At 42.7% G+C, this 18,502-nt stretch overlaps 1 protein-coding gene across 8 annotated transcripts in view; it reads left to right on the plus strand.

Annotated features, from left to right (window-relative positions):
• The window catches only part of LOC140199254 (tubulin alpha-4A chain-like), a 187,442-nt gene extending 183,853 nt beyond the window's left edge, over positions 1-3,589 (plus strand). For all 8 annotated transcript variants that reach the window (XM_072260987.1, XM_072260985.1, XM_072260986.1 and 5 more), the window contains one exon: positions 1,517-3,589. In XM_072260987.1, the coding sequence (XP_072117088.1) occupies positions 1,517-2,491 (975 nt within the window). In that variant the 3' untranslated portion in view covers positions 2,492-3,589. The remainder of the gene's footprint in view (positions 1-1,516) is intronic.
• Positions 3,590-18,502: the final 14,913 nt, after the last annotated feature.

Here is an 18,502-nt window from a genome sequence, read left to right on the forward strand (position 1 = left end):
GTACGGCCATGAACTTTAGTAGAAGGAACAAAGGCATGGACTATTTTCTAAATGGGGAGAACATTTAACAATCTGATGTGCAAAGGGACTTTGGGAGTTCTCGTGCAGGATTCTTTAAAGGTTAACTTGCCGGTTGAGTTGGTGGTAAAGAGGGCAAACGCAATGTTAGCATTCATTTTGAGAGGACTAGAATATAAGAGCAAAGATGTAATGCTAAGGTTTTATAAGGCATTGGTCAGACCGCACTTGGAGTATTGTGAGCAGTTTTGGGACCATATTCTAAGAAAAGATGTGCTGGCATTGGAGATGGCCCAAACAAGGTGATTCCAGGAATGAAAGGGTTAACATACGAAATGCGTTTGATAGCTTTGCGCCTTTACTCGCCAGAGTTTAGAAGAATGAGGAGGGACTGTAATGTTGAATCAGCTTTGCAGATCTGGCAAGTGAGACAGAAAGCACTGGCTTTGAATATTAATCATTTATTTACAGAAGTAAAAATTCCACCAAACATTTATGTTCCCCAAGTTACAGACACTACAAAGATGAATATTCAACAAATAAGTACATTTAACAAACATACTTGGCTAAAAGCATGCATAGCATACCTTCCCAATGGCTATGTACACCACTTGCCTTAAACAAAGAGAGAGAGAGAGAGAGAGAAAGCCTCCCACATCTGCTCTCTTTATATCCAGGATATCTGAAACTGGACACCAGGCAGCTAACCAATGGAAAAGTAGCAGTAGTTTCTAAATAAACCAATCATGACAAAGCGACTTTCGACATTCAGAATAATCCACATTGTAACCCACCATAAAACGAGGATATCATTGAAATCTATCGAATATTGAAAGGTCTGGATAGAGTCGATGTGGAGAGGATATCTCTTATGATGGGTGAGTCTAGGATTAGAGGGCACAGCCTCACAATAAAGAGATGGCCATTTAGAACAGAAATCAGGAAGAATTTCTTCATCTAGAGGGTAGTCAATTTGTGACGTCCAATGCCACAGACGGCTGTGGAGGCCAAGTCACTGAGTATATTTAAAGCAGAGGTTGATAGGTTCTTGATTAGTCAGAGCACCAAAGGTTACGAGGTAAGGGCAGGAGGTTGGGATTGAGCGGCATAATAAATCAGCCATGATGGAATGGTGAAACAGACTTGATGGGTTGAATGACCTAATCCTACTTCTCCAATTTTTTTTTGGTTTTATGGTCTAAAATTACCCTACACCTCTTGAACTCAATCCTCCAAATAATAAAGGCCAACACACCATTCAACTCCTTAACAACCTTATCAATGTGTGGCAACTTTGAGGGATCTATTGGCATGGACCCCAGGATCCCTCTGTTCCTCTACACTGCTAAAAATCCTACCATTGACCCTGTATTCTGCATTCAAATATGACCTTCCAAAGTGAATGACTTCACAATGACAAATTTGAAGGCAGAACTTCTTGAAGTTTGCTTGGGAAGTAATATTTGTTCCTTTTTCTCTTCCTTTTCTGCTCCCTCAGGCGGACCAGTGCACTGGTCTTCAAGGTTTCTTCGTCTTCCACAGCTTTGGTGGTGGCACCGGTTCTGGTTTCACCTCTCTGCTGATGGAACGTCTCTCCGTCGACTATGGCAAGAAGTCCAAGCTGGAGTTTTGCATCTACCCAGCTCCTCAGATCTCCACGGCTGTGGTAGAGCCCTACAACGCCATCCTAACCACCCACACCACACTGGAGCACACCGACTGTTCCTTCATGGTGGACAACGAGGCCATTTACAACATCTGCCGCAGAAACCTGGATATCGAGCGTCCTGGCTACGTGAACCTCAACAGGCTGATTGGTCAGATTGTGTCATCGATAACAGCTTCTCTTCGCTTTGATGGAGCTCTGAATGTTGATCTGACAGAGTTCCAGACCAATTTGGTGCCTTATCCCCGAATCCACTTCCCTTTGGTGACGTACGCTCCAGTGATCTCGGCTGAGAAAGCTTACCATGAGCAGCTAAGTGTGGCTGAGATCACCAGTTCCTGCTTCGAGCCAGGCAACCAGATGGTGAAGTGTGACCCTCGCCATGGCAAGTACATGGCTTGTTGTCTGCTTTACCGAGGTGACGTGGTGCCAAAAGATGTCAACGCTGCCATTGCAGCCATCAAGACCAGGCGTAGCATCCAGTTTGTTGACTGGTGCCCCACTGGCTTCAAGGTTGGCATCAACTACCAGCCTCCCACTGTGGTGCCCAGTGGTGACCTGGCCAAGGTGCAGCGTGCAGTCTGTATGCTGAGCAACACCACCGCCATTGCCGAAGCCTGGGCTCGCCTTGACCACAAGTTTGACCTGATGTATGCCAAGCGCGCCTTTGTGCATTGGTATGTGGGGGAGGGGATGGAGGAGGGGGAGTTCTCCGAGGCCCGAGAAGACATGGCAGCCTTGGAGAAGGATTATGAAGAGGTCTGTGCTGACTCTACAGCAGATGATAATGATGGAGAGGAATACTGAATTCCATCCATTCACGGGCAGATCTTTCCTCTTAATGCTCTACATAAATTAAATTTCAAAGAAGCCGCATCACTGTTGAGAACCTAATGTGTTTTCCACTTGAATTAATCATTCTCCAAGAAGTTGAAAATGTTGAACACGTTAGGCTGATATGTTTGGCAAATTTAATTGGAAACACATCTGTTTTTATCTAATGAAAGTAATGGCTGCATTGACAATATCTTTGATGTTCCTCATTGAAATCAAGTATACTGTTACACAGGACATGGTGCCTCGTGATATGCTAAATGTTCCATTTTGTAGCCACAGCCTGTAATTATAAAGTAATTTTATCCCTGAGACCATGACTGCACTTCCACCATGGGAATATGAATTCACTTTATGAGAAATTCCAGAAATAAGAATCTGGCATTGGTAAAAATGCTTGGATTGCAATAATAAAATCTAGCATCTCCATGTACAGCCTTCAAGGCAGGAATCTTGGTATTTTCTATGCACAGGCCTTTTTATTCCTCTCCTGCCTCCCACTCAGATTCAGATTCATTATTTTATCACGTACATCGAAACATACAGTGAAACGCATTGCTTGTGTTGATGACCAGCAAAACCTTAGGATGTGTTGGGGGCAGCCACAGATGGCACCACATATTCCAGCATCAATATGTCATGCTGTGGTCTCCTTAATTAGATTAACAGGCTAACTCACACCATATTGTGCTCCTGGTGTGGCCTCTGCTAAATTATTGAGACTGGAGGCAGATTGGGGGATCTCTTTGTCGAGGAGCTCCACTCTGTCCACCAGCCTCTCCTGGTGGTCACCTATTTCATCTCCATATCATGTTGGTAAACGATAAATCGGTTTATTATTATCACATGTATCAAGGCACGTACCAACGCTATTACACCACCAGGGGCCTGGGTACGTTTCTCATCGTTGTTTGTAGGGAGTTTGTACGTTTTCCCCGTGACCTTGTGAGTTTCCTCTGGGTACTCTGGTTTCCTCCCACATCCCAAGGATGTATGGGTCAGTAAGTTATGCAGTCACATGGTGTAACTGGGCAGCGTGGGCTCGTTGGGTTACCATGTTGTATCTCTAAATAAACAACAATAAATAACTATGATTGAAACAGTTCATTTTATCACATCAGTACTGAGATGGTACAACAGCAGAACGAAGTGTTGCAGTTGCAGAGACAGTGCAGTGCGTGCAGTTCAGGTAGACAATAAGGTGCAATGTTGTAATGAGAAAGATTGTGAGGTCATAGTACAGACCCTTTGGCCCATGATGTTGTGCTGATCTATTTAAACTTATTGCATGATCGATCTATCCCTTCCCTCCTACACAGCCTAAAGCCCTCTACATCCATGTGCCAATCTAAGAGTCTCCTAAATACCCTATTGTATCAGTCTCCACCATCACCCCCAGCAGTGCATTCTGGACAGCTGCCACTCTCTGTGTACAAACCTTTCCTCTGACACACCCCTTGAAATTTCACCTTAATTGTATGTCCTTGCTACCCTGAGAAAAAGGAAAACCATAGTAAGGGACGATTCAATCCGGGCACCACAGTAGTGTAGCGGTTAGCGCAAAACTATTACAGCTCGTGGCATCGGAGTTTGGAGTTCAGTCCCAACGTCACCTGTAAGGGGTTTGTACGTCCTCTCTGTGAATGTGTGGGTTTCCTCCAGGTGTTCTGGTTTTCTCTCACAATCCAAAGATGTACCGGTTAGTAGGCTAAGTGGTCATTGTAAATTGTCCTGTGATTAGGCTAGGGTTAAGTAGGTGGGCAGGGCGGCTCATTGGGTTGGAATGGCATGTTCTATGCTCCATCTCTAACCAAATATAAGTGGGTTAGAAGCTGTCTTTGAGCCTGGAATTACTTTCAGGCTTTTATATCGTCTGTTCTATAGGAGGGAGGGGGAGGAGAGTGAAATTCTACACTGATGTGTCTGTTCGCAGCCTCCTCCACTGCCAGGTCTCAACCAAATGCAAATCAGAGGAACGGAACCTCACATTCCACATAGGCAGTCTTCTTTCCTGAGGTATGAACACTGAATTCTCAAATTTACATCATAAGATTCAAGATTGTTTAATGCCATTTCCAGTTCATAAGTGTAAAGGAGAATGAAATAATTGTTACTCTGGATCTGATGCAACACAAAATACCCACAATAAGATAAAGAACACAATAATAATAAAATAACACAATAAATATAAATACATAAGGTAGCCTGTATACGTAAACTGATTGTATGTTCATAAAGTGACACTATACACAGGATTGTCTGTACATAGGTGGCTGACAGGAACTGATAAAGTAGCGGTGGTTGGGGGTGTGGTGGGGTCGGTTAGTGGCAGAGGAGTTAATCAGGCAAAGGAGTAGAATTAGGCCATTTGGCTCCACCATTCCATTGTGGTTAATTTATTATTCCTCTCGAATCTGTCTTCCTGGCTTCTCCCCATAACCTTTGACACACTAATTGCTCCACCCCCGTTACTTTCACCCTATTTTTTCCTTAGTTTCCCTCTCTACCTAATAAAGCTTCCGATTCAGATTCAGATTTAATCATCACATGTGTCATTTGTGTTAACAAGGATCTGGCTGGGGGCAGTCCACAAGAGTCGTCACAAATTCAGGCACCAACATAGCACGCCCACAGTGTTCAGCAGAACAACACAAGCAGTAGTGACAGTAACAACATGACAACAATAGCACAACATCACACACACAATCCTGGAGGAATGCAGCAGGCCAGGCAGCACGTATGGAAAAGAGTAAACAGTCAATAATTCGGGCCAAGACCCTTCCTCAGGACTGGAAAGAAGGCGAAGTCAGAGTAAGAAGGTGGGGGGAAGGGAGGAAGAAGTACAGAGTGGTAGGTGATAGGTGAAACTGGGGGAGAGGGAGGGGGTGCTGAGAAGATGATTGGTGAAAGAGATCAAGGGTTGGAGAAGGGAGAATCTGATAGGAGTGGACAGAAGACCGGGGAAGGGGGTGGATAACCAGTGGGAGGTGATGTGAAGGAGATATGGTGAGAGAGGGAAATAGGGATGGGGAATAATGAAGGGGAGGGGTAATCACTGGAAGTTCAAGAGATTGATGTTCATGCCATCAGGTCGGAGGCACCCAGACAGAACATAAGGTGTTGTTCCCCCAACCTGAGTGTGGCCTCATCACGACAGTGGAGGCAACCATGGACTGACATGTCAGATTGGGAATGGCAAGTAAATTAGAACTGGGTGGTCACAGGGAGTTCCCACTTTTCCTGGCAGATGAAACAAAGGTGCTCAGCAAAGCAGTCTCCCAATCTACGGTGGGTCTCACTGATATACAAGATATCTGGGAGCACCGGATACAGTAGATGGCCCCAACAAACTTGAAGGAGAAGCATCCCCTCACCTGGAAGGACTGTTTGGGGTCAACAGTCTGTTGTTCTTTCTGGACAGCAGATCCAACCAGCTCCCCTCCACCACCACTCTCCTCCATCTAGTGGAAATGGTCCTCACCCTCAATAACTTCTCCTTCGGCTGCCCCCACTTGCTTCAAACCAAAGGTGAAGCCATGAGCACCTGCAAAGGTCCCAGCTATGCCTGGCTTTTTGTCAGTTATGTGGAAGTCCATGTTCCGAGCCTTCACCGGGATTGCTCCCCAACTCTTCCTACATTACATCGACTACAACCTGCACCCATGTTGAGTTCGTCGATTCAGTCACAGAATCACAGAGAATTACAGCTTAGAAACAGGCCCTTCGGAACACCTTGTCTGTGCCAAACTATTATTCTGCCTAGTCCCATCGACCTGCACCTGGACCATCGCCCTCCATACCCTCCAAACAATGTATTTATCCAAACTTTTCTTAAATGTTGCATTTGACCCCACATCTACCACTTGCACTGGCAGCTCATTCCACACTTGCACCACTCTCTGAGTGAAGAAGAGACCCCTCATGTTTCCCTTAAACATTCCACCTTTCATCCTTAACCCACCATCTCTAGTTGTGTTCTCACCCAACCTCAGAGGAAAATGCCTACTTGCATTTACCCTATCTATATCCATCATAATTTTGTTTACATTCATATGGGTATTCCATGTGCCCATCACCCACACATCCCTCTCACTGATTCCCACCAACCCCCACCTTCCTCCCTTTATTCCAAGACCCACCATCCACTCTTATCAGACTCCATCCATCTTCCACTCTCTGTCACTTCTACCTTTCACCTCCTGGCTTCTGACATCATTCTTGTCCTCATTCTCCCTTCTCGCCTGGATCCAGCCCCTTCCCAACATCTTTATATGCCGGCTCTCTCTCCTCTTTCTTTCCACTCATAATCCGAAATGCCGATTGTCCCTTTCACTCTGCAGATGTTGCCTAAGCTACTGAGTTCCTCCAGCACATTTGTGACTTACTCAGATTCAGAGTCATTTACTGAATGTACATTGACAATGTATCACTTGCAGGGATGTGCTGGGGGCAACCCACAAGTGTCTGCACATATTTCACCATCAGTGTAGCATAGCTCCAATGTTCAGCAGAACAACAAGAGCAATAAAACAACAGCAAAACATACCCCTCACTTCACTCCCTCCCATCCACTCTCACACACACAGAGACAGGCTGCCTCCTGACCTCCAGCTTCCAGTGGACACCACACCTCCAGCTTCCAGATATGCCGACAAAGGGGCTTTGAACATCAGGCCACAACTTTCAGACTTGCCAACTTTGGTCTTTGACCATTGGGCTTTGATCTTCAGTAAGGTCTCCAGGACTCACAGATTATGGGACTCCCCAACTCCAGACTCCCATTGACCTTCAACCCTGTGACTCGCAGACCTGGGGGGAGCTCAAATCACACCCACCACTGTTCCGGGATAAACTGGATGTTGGTCTTCCCATGGAGGAAGTGGTCGAGACAGTCATAATGACAACATTTAAAAGAAACATAGATAGGAACGGTTTAGAGGGATATGGGTCAAATTTCTTGAACTGTACTGCCACAAAACAACAAACTTCATGACAAATCTGATTCTGATATTTGCACCTGCAAATGAACATTTTACAATTCATGAACATAGAACAGTGCAACACAGGAACAAGCCCTTCAGCTGATGCTGTTGTATCGAAGTAATTACGTAAGTAATCAAAGATCCATCTAAACTAATCACTTCTGCCAATACAATGTCCATATCCTTCCATTCCCTGCACATTCATGACACAAGAAAGCAGTGTTGATCATAAAGGACATTTGCCTTCCAAGCCGTGCCCCCTTCTCACTGCTGCCATTGGGAAGGAGGTACAGGAGCTTTAACTCCCACACCACCAGGTCCAGGAATAGTTATTACCCTACAACCATCAGGCTCCTGAACCAGTGTGGATAACTTCACGTATCTCAACTTCTACAACCCATGGACGCACTTTCAAAGACTCTGTAACGCATGTTCTTGGTATTATTTATCCACCTATCTATTTATTTTATTTGCACAGTTTGTCTTCTTTTGCACATTGGTTGTTTGTTAGTCTCCTGAACTATTAAGACACCTCTTGGATGCCTTGGTTCAGTTTGCTTTCACCACCACTCCTGGCAGCACATTCCAGTCTCTAATAGGGAATGCTTCTCCATACCAGACAGAAAGCTCTCCATGGTACATCTGTAGAACTGTGTTAAGAGTTTTTGGTGGCATACCAAATTTCCTCAAATTCTTAATGAAGTAGAACTGAATGAAGTATAGCAAATGGAATGTTGGTCTTTATTGCAAGGGGGATTGAATTTAAGAGCAAGGAGATTATTGTGCAAATGTATTGGATCAATTTTATTCACCATATACATTTATGTGTACCAGGAATTTGCTGTAGTGTGTTGGTCAGGGCGCAACATGCAACAAAAATCAACCATTATAAAGAATAAAGAATTATTTAAAATTAAGGTTAGAAATACGGATACAGAATAAAATTTGCATAAATGCATATAAATCAACATGTATTTACAATGTAAACAGCATTATACAAAGTGGTTTAAAATGTTTACATAGAGGGGGGTATGGGGGAACTGACTAGAATGGTTGATCAGATTAACTGCCTGGGGGAAGAAAACTTTCTAACAACAAAAAGATTTCTTCAGATAAAAATGAAATGATGATCTTGACAATGGTCCCCTGCTCTTCAAACCTGTGTTTGTTATTACCCCACAATCATCAAGCTCCTGAACCAGCATGGATAACTTCACTCACCTCAACAATGAACTGATCCCACAACCTATAAACACACTTTCAATAGATCTACCACTCATCTTCTCAGTATTTATTATCATTATCATTATTATTATTATTATTATTATATTTTTTATATGTTTTCTCAGCTTCAACTGGCAAAACTTGAGCTATGGACATAGGAAAGCACGCTAATTTCTCAATTGCTAGGAACTTTCGGACTATTGTAGTGGTGTTTAGTATTGTGGCTTTCTGAAGATTTACATAGATATTACTTTGTCACCCTAATTGTTTAATACTATTGTGTAGGGCCTTTGGGATGATACCAGTTGTAGATATTACTATTAGGACAATGTATACCCTGTTCATGTTCCATAGTCTTTCAATTTCCTTTTTTAATTCAGCATCTTTCTGATGTTTTTCACTTATTGGTTTCTGTATGTTATGTGTGCTTGAAATGTTTATATCTATTAAGTAAGTTGTTTGTGCTTGTTAATCCTGTATTATTATATCCAGTCAGTTTTTATGGATTGTCCTATCTGTAATAACTGATCAATCATAATATAATATGTGGTATTCTGACTCTAAAACTGGATCAGGCTTGTATTGAAAGTAAGGTTTGATTTCATTTATGAGTTTGTATTTTAAAGCAAGCTTCTGATGAATGATGTTTGCCACTTTGATTGTGCCTGTGTAAGTAATCAGATTGAGTGAAGCTGTTACAGGATCCTGTAATGTGTTGGATTGTTTCTGTTTTTTTCTCAGTGTTTTCTGCATTTATCATCTTGAATATGTTGATCTTTTGTTACGTATTTTGGATCATTTTTGTGTGTTAACCACCTGGTCCTGTATTACCACAAGTATTATTATTATATTTGTTTTTTATGCATTTGCACAGATTGTCTTCTTTGGCAAATTGATTGCTTGTCAGTCTTTGCTTATGTGTAGTTCTTCATTGATTCTATTGTGGTTCATTGTATCTACTATGAATTCCCACAAGAAAATGAACCTCAGGGTAGTATATGGTGACATATACATACCTTGGACTTTGAACTCTGTTTAACATCTGATCTGGAAGAAGCCATCTTTGACATTTTGACTAGTACACCAGGAGTGTTATCCTAGATTAAGTTTTCAAGTCCATGAACATAGAATATAAAATAACAGGGCACAGTACAGGCCCTTTAGCCCATGATGTTGTGCCATCTTTTAAGCAACTGCACAGGTTGACTCTGTGGTTAAGAAGGCGTACAGTGTATTGGCCTTCAATTGGAATTGAATTTAGGAGCCGAGAGGTAATTTTGCACCTATATAGGACCCCGGTCAGACCCTACTTGGAGTACTGTGCTCAGTTCTGATCACCTCACTACAGGAAGGATGTGGAAGCCATAGAAAGAGTGCAGAGGAGATTGACAAGGATGTTGCCTGGATTGGGGAGCATGCCTTATGAGAATAGGTTGAGTGAACTTGGCCTTTTCTTCTTGGAGCGACGGAGGAGGAGAGGTGACCTGATAGAAGTATACAAGATGATGAGAGGCATTGATTGTGCGGATAGTCAGAGGCTTTTCCCCGGGGGCTGAAATGGTTGCCACATGAGGACATAGGTTTAAGGTGCTGGGGAGTAGGTACAGAGGAGATGTTAGGGGTAAGTATTTTACTCAGAGAGTGGTGAGTGCGTGGAATGGGCTGCCAGCAACAGTGGTGGAGGCAGATATGATAGGGTCTTTTAAGAGACTTTTGGATAGGTACATGGAGCTTAAAAAAAAGAGGGCCAGTAATTTCTAAGGTAGGGACATGTTCGGTACAACTTTGTGGGCCAAAGGGCCTGTATTGTGCTGTAGGTTTTCTATGTTTCTATTCTAAGATCAATCTAACCCTTTCCTCCCAAATAGCCTGCCAATTTTCTATCATTCATATATCCTGAATGGACTGCCTCTTCCACCAACTCCTAGCAGCGTGTTCCATGCACCCACCACTCTCTGTGTAAAAAACCTACCTCTGACATCCCCACTATATTTTCTTCCAATTGCCTTAAATTTATGGTCTTTCGTATTAGCTATTTCCGCCCTAAGAGAAACTTTTTGGCTGTCCACTCTATCTGTGCCTCTCGCCATCTTGTATACTTCTATCAAGTCACTTCTCACCTCCTTCGTTCCAAAGATAGGTTCTCTAATCCAGGTAGCATCCTAGTAAATTTCCTCTGCATTCTCTATAAAACTTCCACATCTTTCCTATAATGAGGCGACCAGAACTGAACACAATACCAGTGTGATAATGAAGGACTGCATTACCACAGGGACATAGTGCACAACCAACATTTTACAAAAGCTTTTCACTGAAATCAGATCTCTCCGAACTCAGATGGGACTTTTACAATTCTAAACATTTGGTTTAAGGCCAGCAGTAAGTTAGTGAAGTGGCACTTACATGCGACAGTTTTTTTACACTGGATCAAGAATGCTACCAATTGGTACTAATGCCTTAGGATGCAATTAAAACCCAGTAAGTACACCAAATTAGGAAAAGTCTAAGTGTGGTGGTGAAAGGGTAGCATAGTAGTTAGCATAATGGTCTTTCACCACCAGCAAGCCGGGTTTGTATCCTGCCACTATCTGTAAGGAGCTTGCATGTTGTCCCTGTGACCATGCGAATTTCTTTTAGGTGTTCCTGTTCTCTCCCACATTCCAAAAGACGTATGGGTTATATATATTTGCTGGGGTACTGGGAGATTGTTCTTATTTCAAAGTTAAAGTCAAGTTTATTGTCATATCCATATATGTGCGGAGATGCAATACAGAACTTCTTACAGGCACAAGCAGCATTCACAATAAAAACATAAACTAATCATAAATTAAGAGGAACTCAGTTGGTGGAGAGGAATAAGAAGTCAATATTTCAGGGCACAACCCTTCGTCAGTTCCTCTCCATAGATGTTGCCTGGCCTGCTGAGTTCCTTCAACATTTTGTGTGTGTTGCTCTGGATCTCCAGATTCTGCACACATAAATTAAACAAATTTTTGACAAAAAAGGACACAATTAGAGAAAAAGGCCCATTTTGTGCAACACTGTCATAGTGTTGCTATACTGTAGTAATAAGTATTGGTATTGGTTTAGTATTGTCACATATATCATGATACAGTGTAAGGCTTGCTTTGCATACTGTTTATACAGATTAAATCATTACACAGTGCATTGAGCTAGAATGTTAACTAACAACTGGTTGTGCTGTTTTGTTCAAGAACTGAAAGGGTGAAGCTGTTTTTGAACCTGGTGGCGTGGGACTTCATGCTTCTGTACCTCCTGCTTGATGCCAGCTGCGAGAAGACAACTTGGTGAGGACCTTTGACGATGAGTGTTTCCTTCTTGAAGCAGCACCTGCTGTAGATACTGCAGGTGGTGTGGAGGGATGTGCCCGTGATGTTTTGGGCTGAGTCCACAATTCTCTGCAGCTTCTTACATTCCTATGCATTTGAATTGCTCTACCAGACCATGATGCCACCAGTCGGGACAGAATGAAGAAAAGACTAAATGGAGCAAGTCTTGGCAATTAATTGTATTTGTATTCTTTATAGAAAATCTTCAAACAAACATATTATTATAATCTGATACAATTTTCATAGAACCAGAAGGATAACAACAAAGCAGACTGCTACATTCCTATTTCTTCGTTGCCTTTCAAATTGTATTCCTTGGTGTTTCCAGATTTCTGTCAGAGATCAGAAGATGGATATAAAGTCACAGAGTCATAGAGCACTACAGCACAGAAACTGGCTCTTTGGCCCTTCCAGTCCATGCCAAACTGTTATTCTACCTGGTCCTATCAACCCACGCATAGACCACAGCACTCTATACCCCTCCCATCAATGTACTTATCCAAACATCTCTTAAATGTTGAAGTCAAACCTACATCCACCACTTCTGCTGGCAGCTCGTTCCACACTCTCACCACCCTCTTGTTCCACTGAAATATTTTATCTTTCATCCTTAACCCATGACTTTTAATTCTAGTCTCATCCAGCCTCAATGGAAAAAGCGTGCTTGTTATCTATCCCCCTCCTAATTTTGTATACCTCTGTCAAATCTCCCTTCGTTCTCTAATGGTCCAGGAAATTAAGTGCTAACCTATTCAACCTTTCCCTATAACACAGGTTGTCAAGTTCCCAGCAATATTCTTGTAAATTTTTTCTGTAGTCTTTCAAGTTTATTGATATCTTTCCTGTAGGTAGGTGACCAGAATTCCACATCATAGACTCTAAGATCATAAGATGTAAGAGCAGAATCAGGCCATTTGGTCCATCGAGTCTGCTTTGCCATTCCATCATGGCTGATTTATTATCCCTCTCGACACCATTCTCCTGCTTTCTCCCCATAACATTTGATGCCCTTACTACTTAGGAACCTATCAACCTCCACTTTAAATATACCCAATGACTTGGCCTCCACAACTGGTTAAATAAATTCCTCCTCAACTCTGTTCTGGAAGGATATTCTCCTATTCTGAGGCTGTGCTCTCTGGTCCTAGATTCCCCCACTATAGGAAGCACTCTCTCCACATCCATTTTACCTAGGCCTTTCAATATTTGTTAAGTTTCACTGAGATCCCCTTCCATTCTTCTAAACTTCAGCAAGTTGAGGCCCAAAGCCATCAAACACTCCTCATACATTAACCCTGTCTTTCCTGGGATTATTCTTGTGAACGTCCTCTGGACTCTCTGCAATGCCAACACATCCTTTCTTAGATAAGGGGCACAAAACCGCACACAATATGCTAAAGTGCAGTCTTACCAATGCCTTATAAAGCCTCAACATCACATCCTTGCTTTTAGATTCTAGACCTCATGAAATGAATGCTAACATTTCATTTGCCCTCCTTTCTACCAACTCAACCTGCAGGTTAACCTTCAGGGAATCCACCACGAGGACTCCCAAGTCCCTTTGCTCTTCTGCTTTTTAAATTTTATCCCTGTCTAGAAAATAGTCTGTGCCTTTACTCCTTCTACTTAAATGCATGACCATACACTTCCATACTCCATATTGCATCTGCCATTTCTTTGCCAATTCTCTCAAACTGTCTGAGTCCTTCTGCAGACTCCCTGCTTCCTCCATCTATCTTTGTATTATCTGCAAACATGGTCACAAAGCTGTCAATTCTGTCATGCAAGTCATTGACATACATCATGCTCCCAACACAGACATCTGCAGACCACCACTAGCCATGGGTAGCTAACCAGAAAATGTTCCTTTTATTCCCACACTTCGCCTCTTTCCAATCAGCCAATTTTCTATTCATGCCAGTATCTTTCCTGTAATACCATGGGCTCTTATCTTATTTAGCAGCCTCATATGGGCACCTTGTCAAAGGCTTTCTGAAAATTCAAGTAAACATCATCACATTTACTGACTCCTCTTTGTGTATCCTGCCTGTTAGATTTGCCCTTAAGGAAGCCATGCTGACTTTGGCCTATTTTATCATGTTCCTACAAGTAATCTGAAACCTCATCCTTAATAATAGACTCGTACATCTTCCCAACCACTGATGTCAGGCTAATTGGCCTATAATTTCCTGTATATTGCCTCCCTCCTTTCCTAAAGAGTGGAGTGACATTTGCAAATTTCCAGTCCTCCAGAACCAATCCAGAGTCTAGTGATTCATAAAAGATCACTAACTTTCGTCTCCACAATCTCTTCAACTACCTCCTTCAGAACCCTGAGGTGTAATCCATCTGTCATGGTCCAGTCCATGAAATCCGCATTCCGGTTCATGGTCTGGTCCGTGGACTCGGGACTCCGGGTCTTCCAGCTGTCCCTTGTTTTGGTTGAGTTAATCATAGGCACCTGATTCCCATCTTGGGGCTTGGAATATGTAGCCTTGGGGTTGAGTATGAGTGGCTGGTTTGTCTTGTCAAGATTTCCTGGGAGCAACCTGCTGGTGGAATGCTAGAGTGGCCACTTACCATCTTTAGGCTGCGTTGGGGAACCTTGCTGTCAGTAGTTGGAGCTGTCTTTGTGGTATGGATTTGGCTGTTTCCTGGGCCAGCTGAGTGGCTGTCAGCCACTCTGAGCTAGGTAGGGATCTGGTTGTTTCCATAGCCAGCTGAGGTTGCTGGCTGGAACTACTACTTGGAGCAACCCCAGTGCAGAGATGGAACTGTCTGTTATTCTTTGGTGTTTGTCTCTTCTTGTCCTTGCCTCTGTGGGGTAAATCAGGCTGTTCTGCTGTTGCCCTGTGGGGGGACCTGTCTTGTCTTTGCCTCTGTTGGGTAAGTCTGGCTGTTCTGCCATTACCTGATGGATGGTCCTGTCCCACCTTGGCGTGGAGAAGAAGTTGAGTCCTGGCTTATCTAAGTACTGTCCTGTCTTATATTGGTGTCATGTCAAAGATGAGTCCTGGCTTGTCGAAGGATAAGTCCTGGCTCTATGTTGATGTACAGTTCCCAGTCTGTCTCTGAGCTCCAGCCTCTTGAGTTATCAGCTTCTGCATTCCAAGACCCCAGCCTCAAGCCTCTATACCCCAGCCACGTCCCGTCCTGTAGTCATGTCATGTCCTTGCCTAGTTCTGGGGTCTGAGCCTGAGGCAAGACCCAGGTTCTGGGTCCTTGTCCAGTCTCTGGTTTGGACTCCAAGCACAGGCTCCTAGTTCATGGTTCCTAGTCCTGGTCCTGCTTTCCCAAGCCTAGGCTCCTAGTTCATGGTTCCTTGTCCGGATTCCCTGTCTAGTCCATGTCCTAGCCCAAGTCTGTGTACTTGTCCCTGTTCCTTGTCTGTATCCTGTCATGTTCCTACTCTAGTCAAGTCCTGTTCCTTGTACTTCAGTGTCTGTGTTTTGCATTTGGGTCTGTTCCCAATGCCCCCATTGAAACACCATCTAGTCTAAGTGACTTACCTACCTTCAGACATTTTGGCTTCCCAAGCACCTTCTCCTTAGTAATAGCAACTACACTCACTTTTGTCCCCTGACACACTTGAATTTCTGGCATACTGCTGATATCTTCCGCAGTGAAGACTGACGCAAGCAAAATACTTATTAAGTTCGTCCGCCATTTCTTTGCCCCATTACTACCTCTCCAGTGCCATTTTCCAGAGGTCCAAAATCTACTCTCTCCTCTATTTTACTCTGTTACAGTATATCTGAAAAACTTCTTGTATCCCCCTTTATATTATTGGCTAACTTACCTTAACATTTCATCTTTTCTCCCCTTATTGCTTTTTTAGTTTCTTCTGTTGGTTTTTAAAAGTTTCCGAATCCTCTAGCTTCCCACTAAATTTTGCTCTATTGTCTGTTTACTGTCTTTGACTTCCCTTGTCAGCCATGGTTGCTACATCCTCCCTTTAGAATACTACTTATTTGGGATTAATCAATGCCTTTGGAATTGCTCCCAGAAACTCCAGCCATCGCTGTTCTACTGTCATCCCTGCTACTGTCCTCTTCTAATCTTTTTTTAATCTTGTCCTTGTAATAATTTAAAAAAAAAGTGTATAACTGATATCTAATTTATATTTCTCTAGTGAATGTTCCTTACCTAAGGCTATGTATCTGTGATGCTGCTGCAGGTAAGTTTTTCATTACACTTGTGCATATGACAATAAACTCAACTTTGACCTTGATTTCAGGTATTGCTTTTCAAGTATGTTCACTTTCACTTTTGGTCATTTGAAGTAAGGAGCTTTAGTTAAATTGTACCTGGAATTCCATACGTGGATATGAAGACAATGTTTCCAATATTGGAGGAGTCTAGAAACAGAGGGCACAGACTCAGAATAGAGGGACATCCCTTTAGAATAGAATGAGGGGGAATGCCTTTAGCATGGTGAATCTGTGGAGACCAAGTCACTGAGTATATTTAAAGTGGAGGTTGATAGGTTGTAAGGGCATCACAGGTTACAGGGAGAAGGCAGGTGATTAGGGTTGAGGGGCATGATAAATCACCCATGATGTAACGATAGAGCAGACTCGATGTCCAAATGGCCTAATTCTCCTTATGATCTTGTATAGATATCATGTGTTCTCTCTCCTTCTCTACTGTTATAATGAATTCCAGATTCTAGTAATCAACTCAAACTAACCAAAGGTATCTAGTTACTTGACTTTCTTTTTGCTTCTCATACTTAAACAATGGAATGGGATTTACAGATTTCTAAACCAATGGAAACGTTCCAAAATCAACAGTTCTTTCCAACCAGACCTCAGTGAGTTTCCCAGGGATCGTTATTATTTTGTTCCCTTCTCCTACACTGAAAATAGAATCAAAAATACTCATTGTATGTTTCAATGTAGATGTGACAAATCAACCTAACCTTTAATCTTTAACTTTTATAGAGTTTGGATGTGCTTAATCATTAAAGATTAATGATTAAGGAGTTTGTACATTCTCTCCATGTGACTGCGTGGATTTCCTCTGGGCGCTCCAGATGATAGTGAAGGGAATTGAATCCTGATCACTGACCGTTGGTGCTGTGGTAACATTATGCTAACTGCTGTACTACCGTGCTGCCCACATACACATAAATACTCACTCAACAGGCTTACCAGTTTATTTATTGACAATGACAGCCATTGTATCTAATGACATGTGTTCCTTTTTTTACTTTACAGACTTTAAGAATTAACCTTGATGTATCTGGCAGTTTTTAGACAGTTACCTCATACATCTCATTTATTATACTCAGAGCATTTCAGAATGTTTTACTAAGCTAAAGGTGCTGTTTAATTCTAGACTAAGGTAATTGTTCAAACACATTACAATTTTCAATCAATGATCAGAACTGAATAAGCTGGTCATTTTTCCCAATCGGTGTTGCTGTTGGAAGTTAATTCAACAACTGCTGGCATATTTAAACCGAAATTAGATGGAAATAACTACGTAATTTTCCAGAGTTGCAAAAACCCAAAGAGCACCAGTATCCTTCAGCAAAGGCAATAAACCACAAACCCAGGTGTTCACCAATTTTCTTCTGAATGCAGATTAATCACAAACACAATGGTTTCATCAAGGACGGAGTAACTTGAAAACAGGAGTAAGGATGTTAAAGTCAAAACATCTTATAAGATTAGCTGTATTTGTTAGGGTGAAATGCTTTGTTTTGTGTCACTGAGCAGCACAGCTCAAGGATGTACTGGGGGCAGCCCACAAGTGTCACCATGTTTCTGGTGCTGACAGAGCATGCACACAGCTTGCTAACCCTAACCTGTACATCATTACTTTTGCAACGTGAGAGGAAACTGGAGCATCCAGAGGAAACTCACAGTCACGCGGAGAACGTCTCATGGGCAACACAGGCTCATTGGGCCAGAAGGACCTGTTACCGTGCTGTATCTCTAACCAAAATAAATAAATAAGGGAAGTCTAAACATTGCTAGAATCTTGGATAAAAGCAGTGTGTTAGTACAATCAATTCCTGGAAGTTTTTGTTCAGGACAGCCCCACCCCCAGCACTGACAATAGCCACATCCCATAGAGTCATAGAAAACTACAGCATAGAAACAGACTCTTTGGCCCATCTAGTCCATGCCGAAACCACTTAACCTGCCTACACCCACCAACCTGAACCAGGACCATAGCCCTCCATACTCCTACCATCCATGTACCTATCTAAACTTCCATTAACATTGAAATCAAGCTTGCATGCACCACTCTCACGTCCCTCTGAATGAAGAAATTTCCTTTCATGTTCCCCTTAAACTTTTCACCTTCTACCCTTAACCCATGATCTCTGGTTGTAGTCCCACCCAGCATAAGTCTTTGTTTGTTGCCAGACATTCACTCTTGCGCCACCGTGGGCTAGAAAGTACATAGGCTGTGAA

The sequence above is a fragment of the Mobula birostris genome, chromosome 6, assembly GCF_030028105.1.
Source record: "Mobula birostris isolate sMobBir1 chromosome 6, sMobBir1.hap1, whole genome shotgun sequence".
NCBI classification, from domain to species: domain Eukaryota; kingdom Metazoa; phylum Chordata; class Chondrichthyes; order Myliobatiformes; family Myliobatidae; genus Mobula; species Mobula birostris.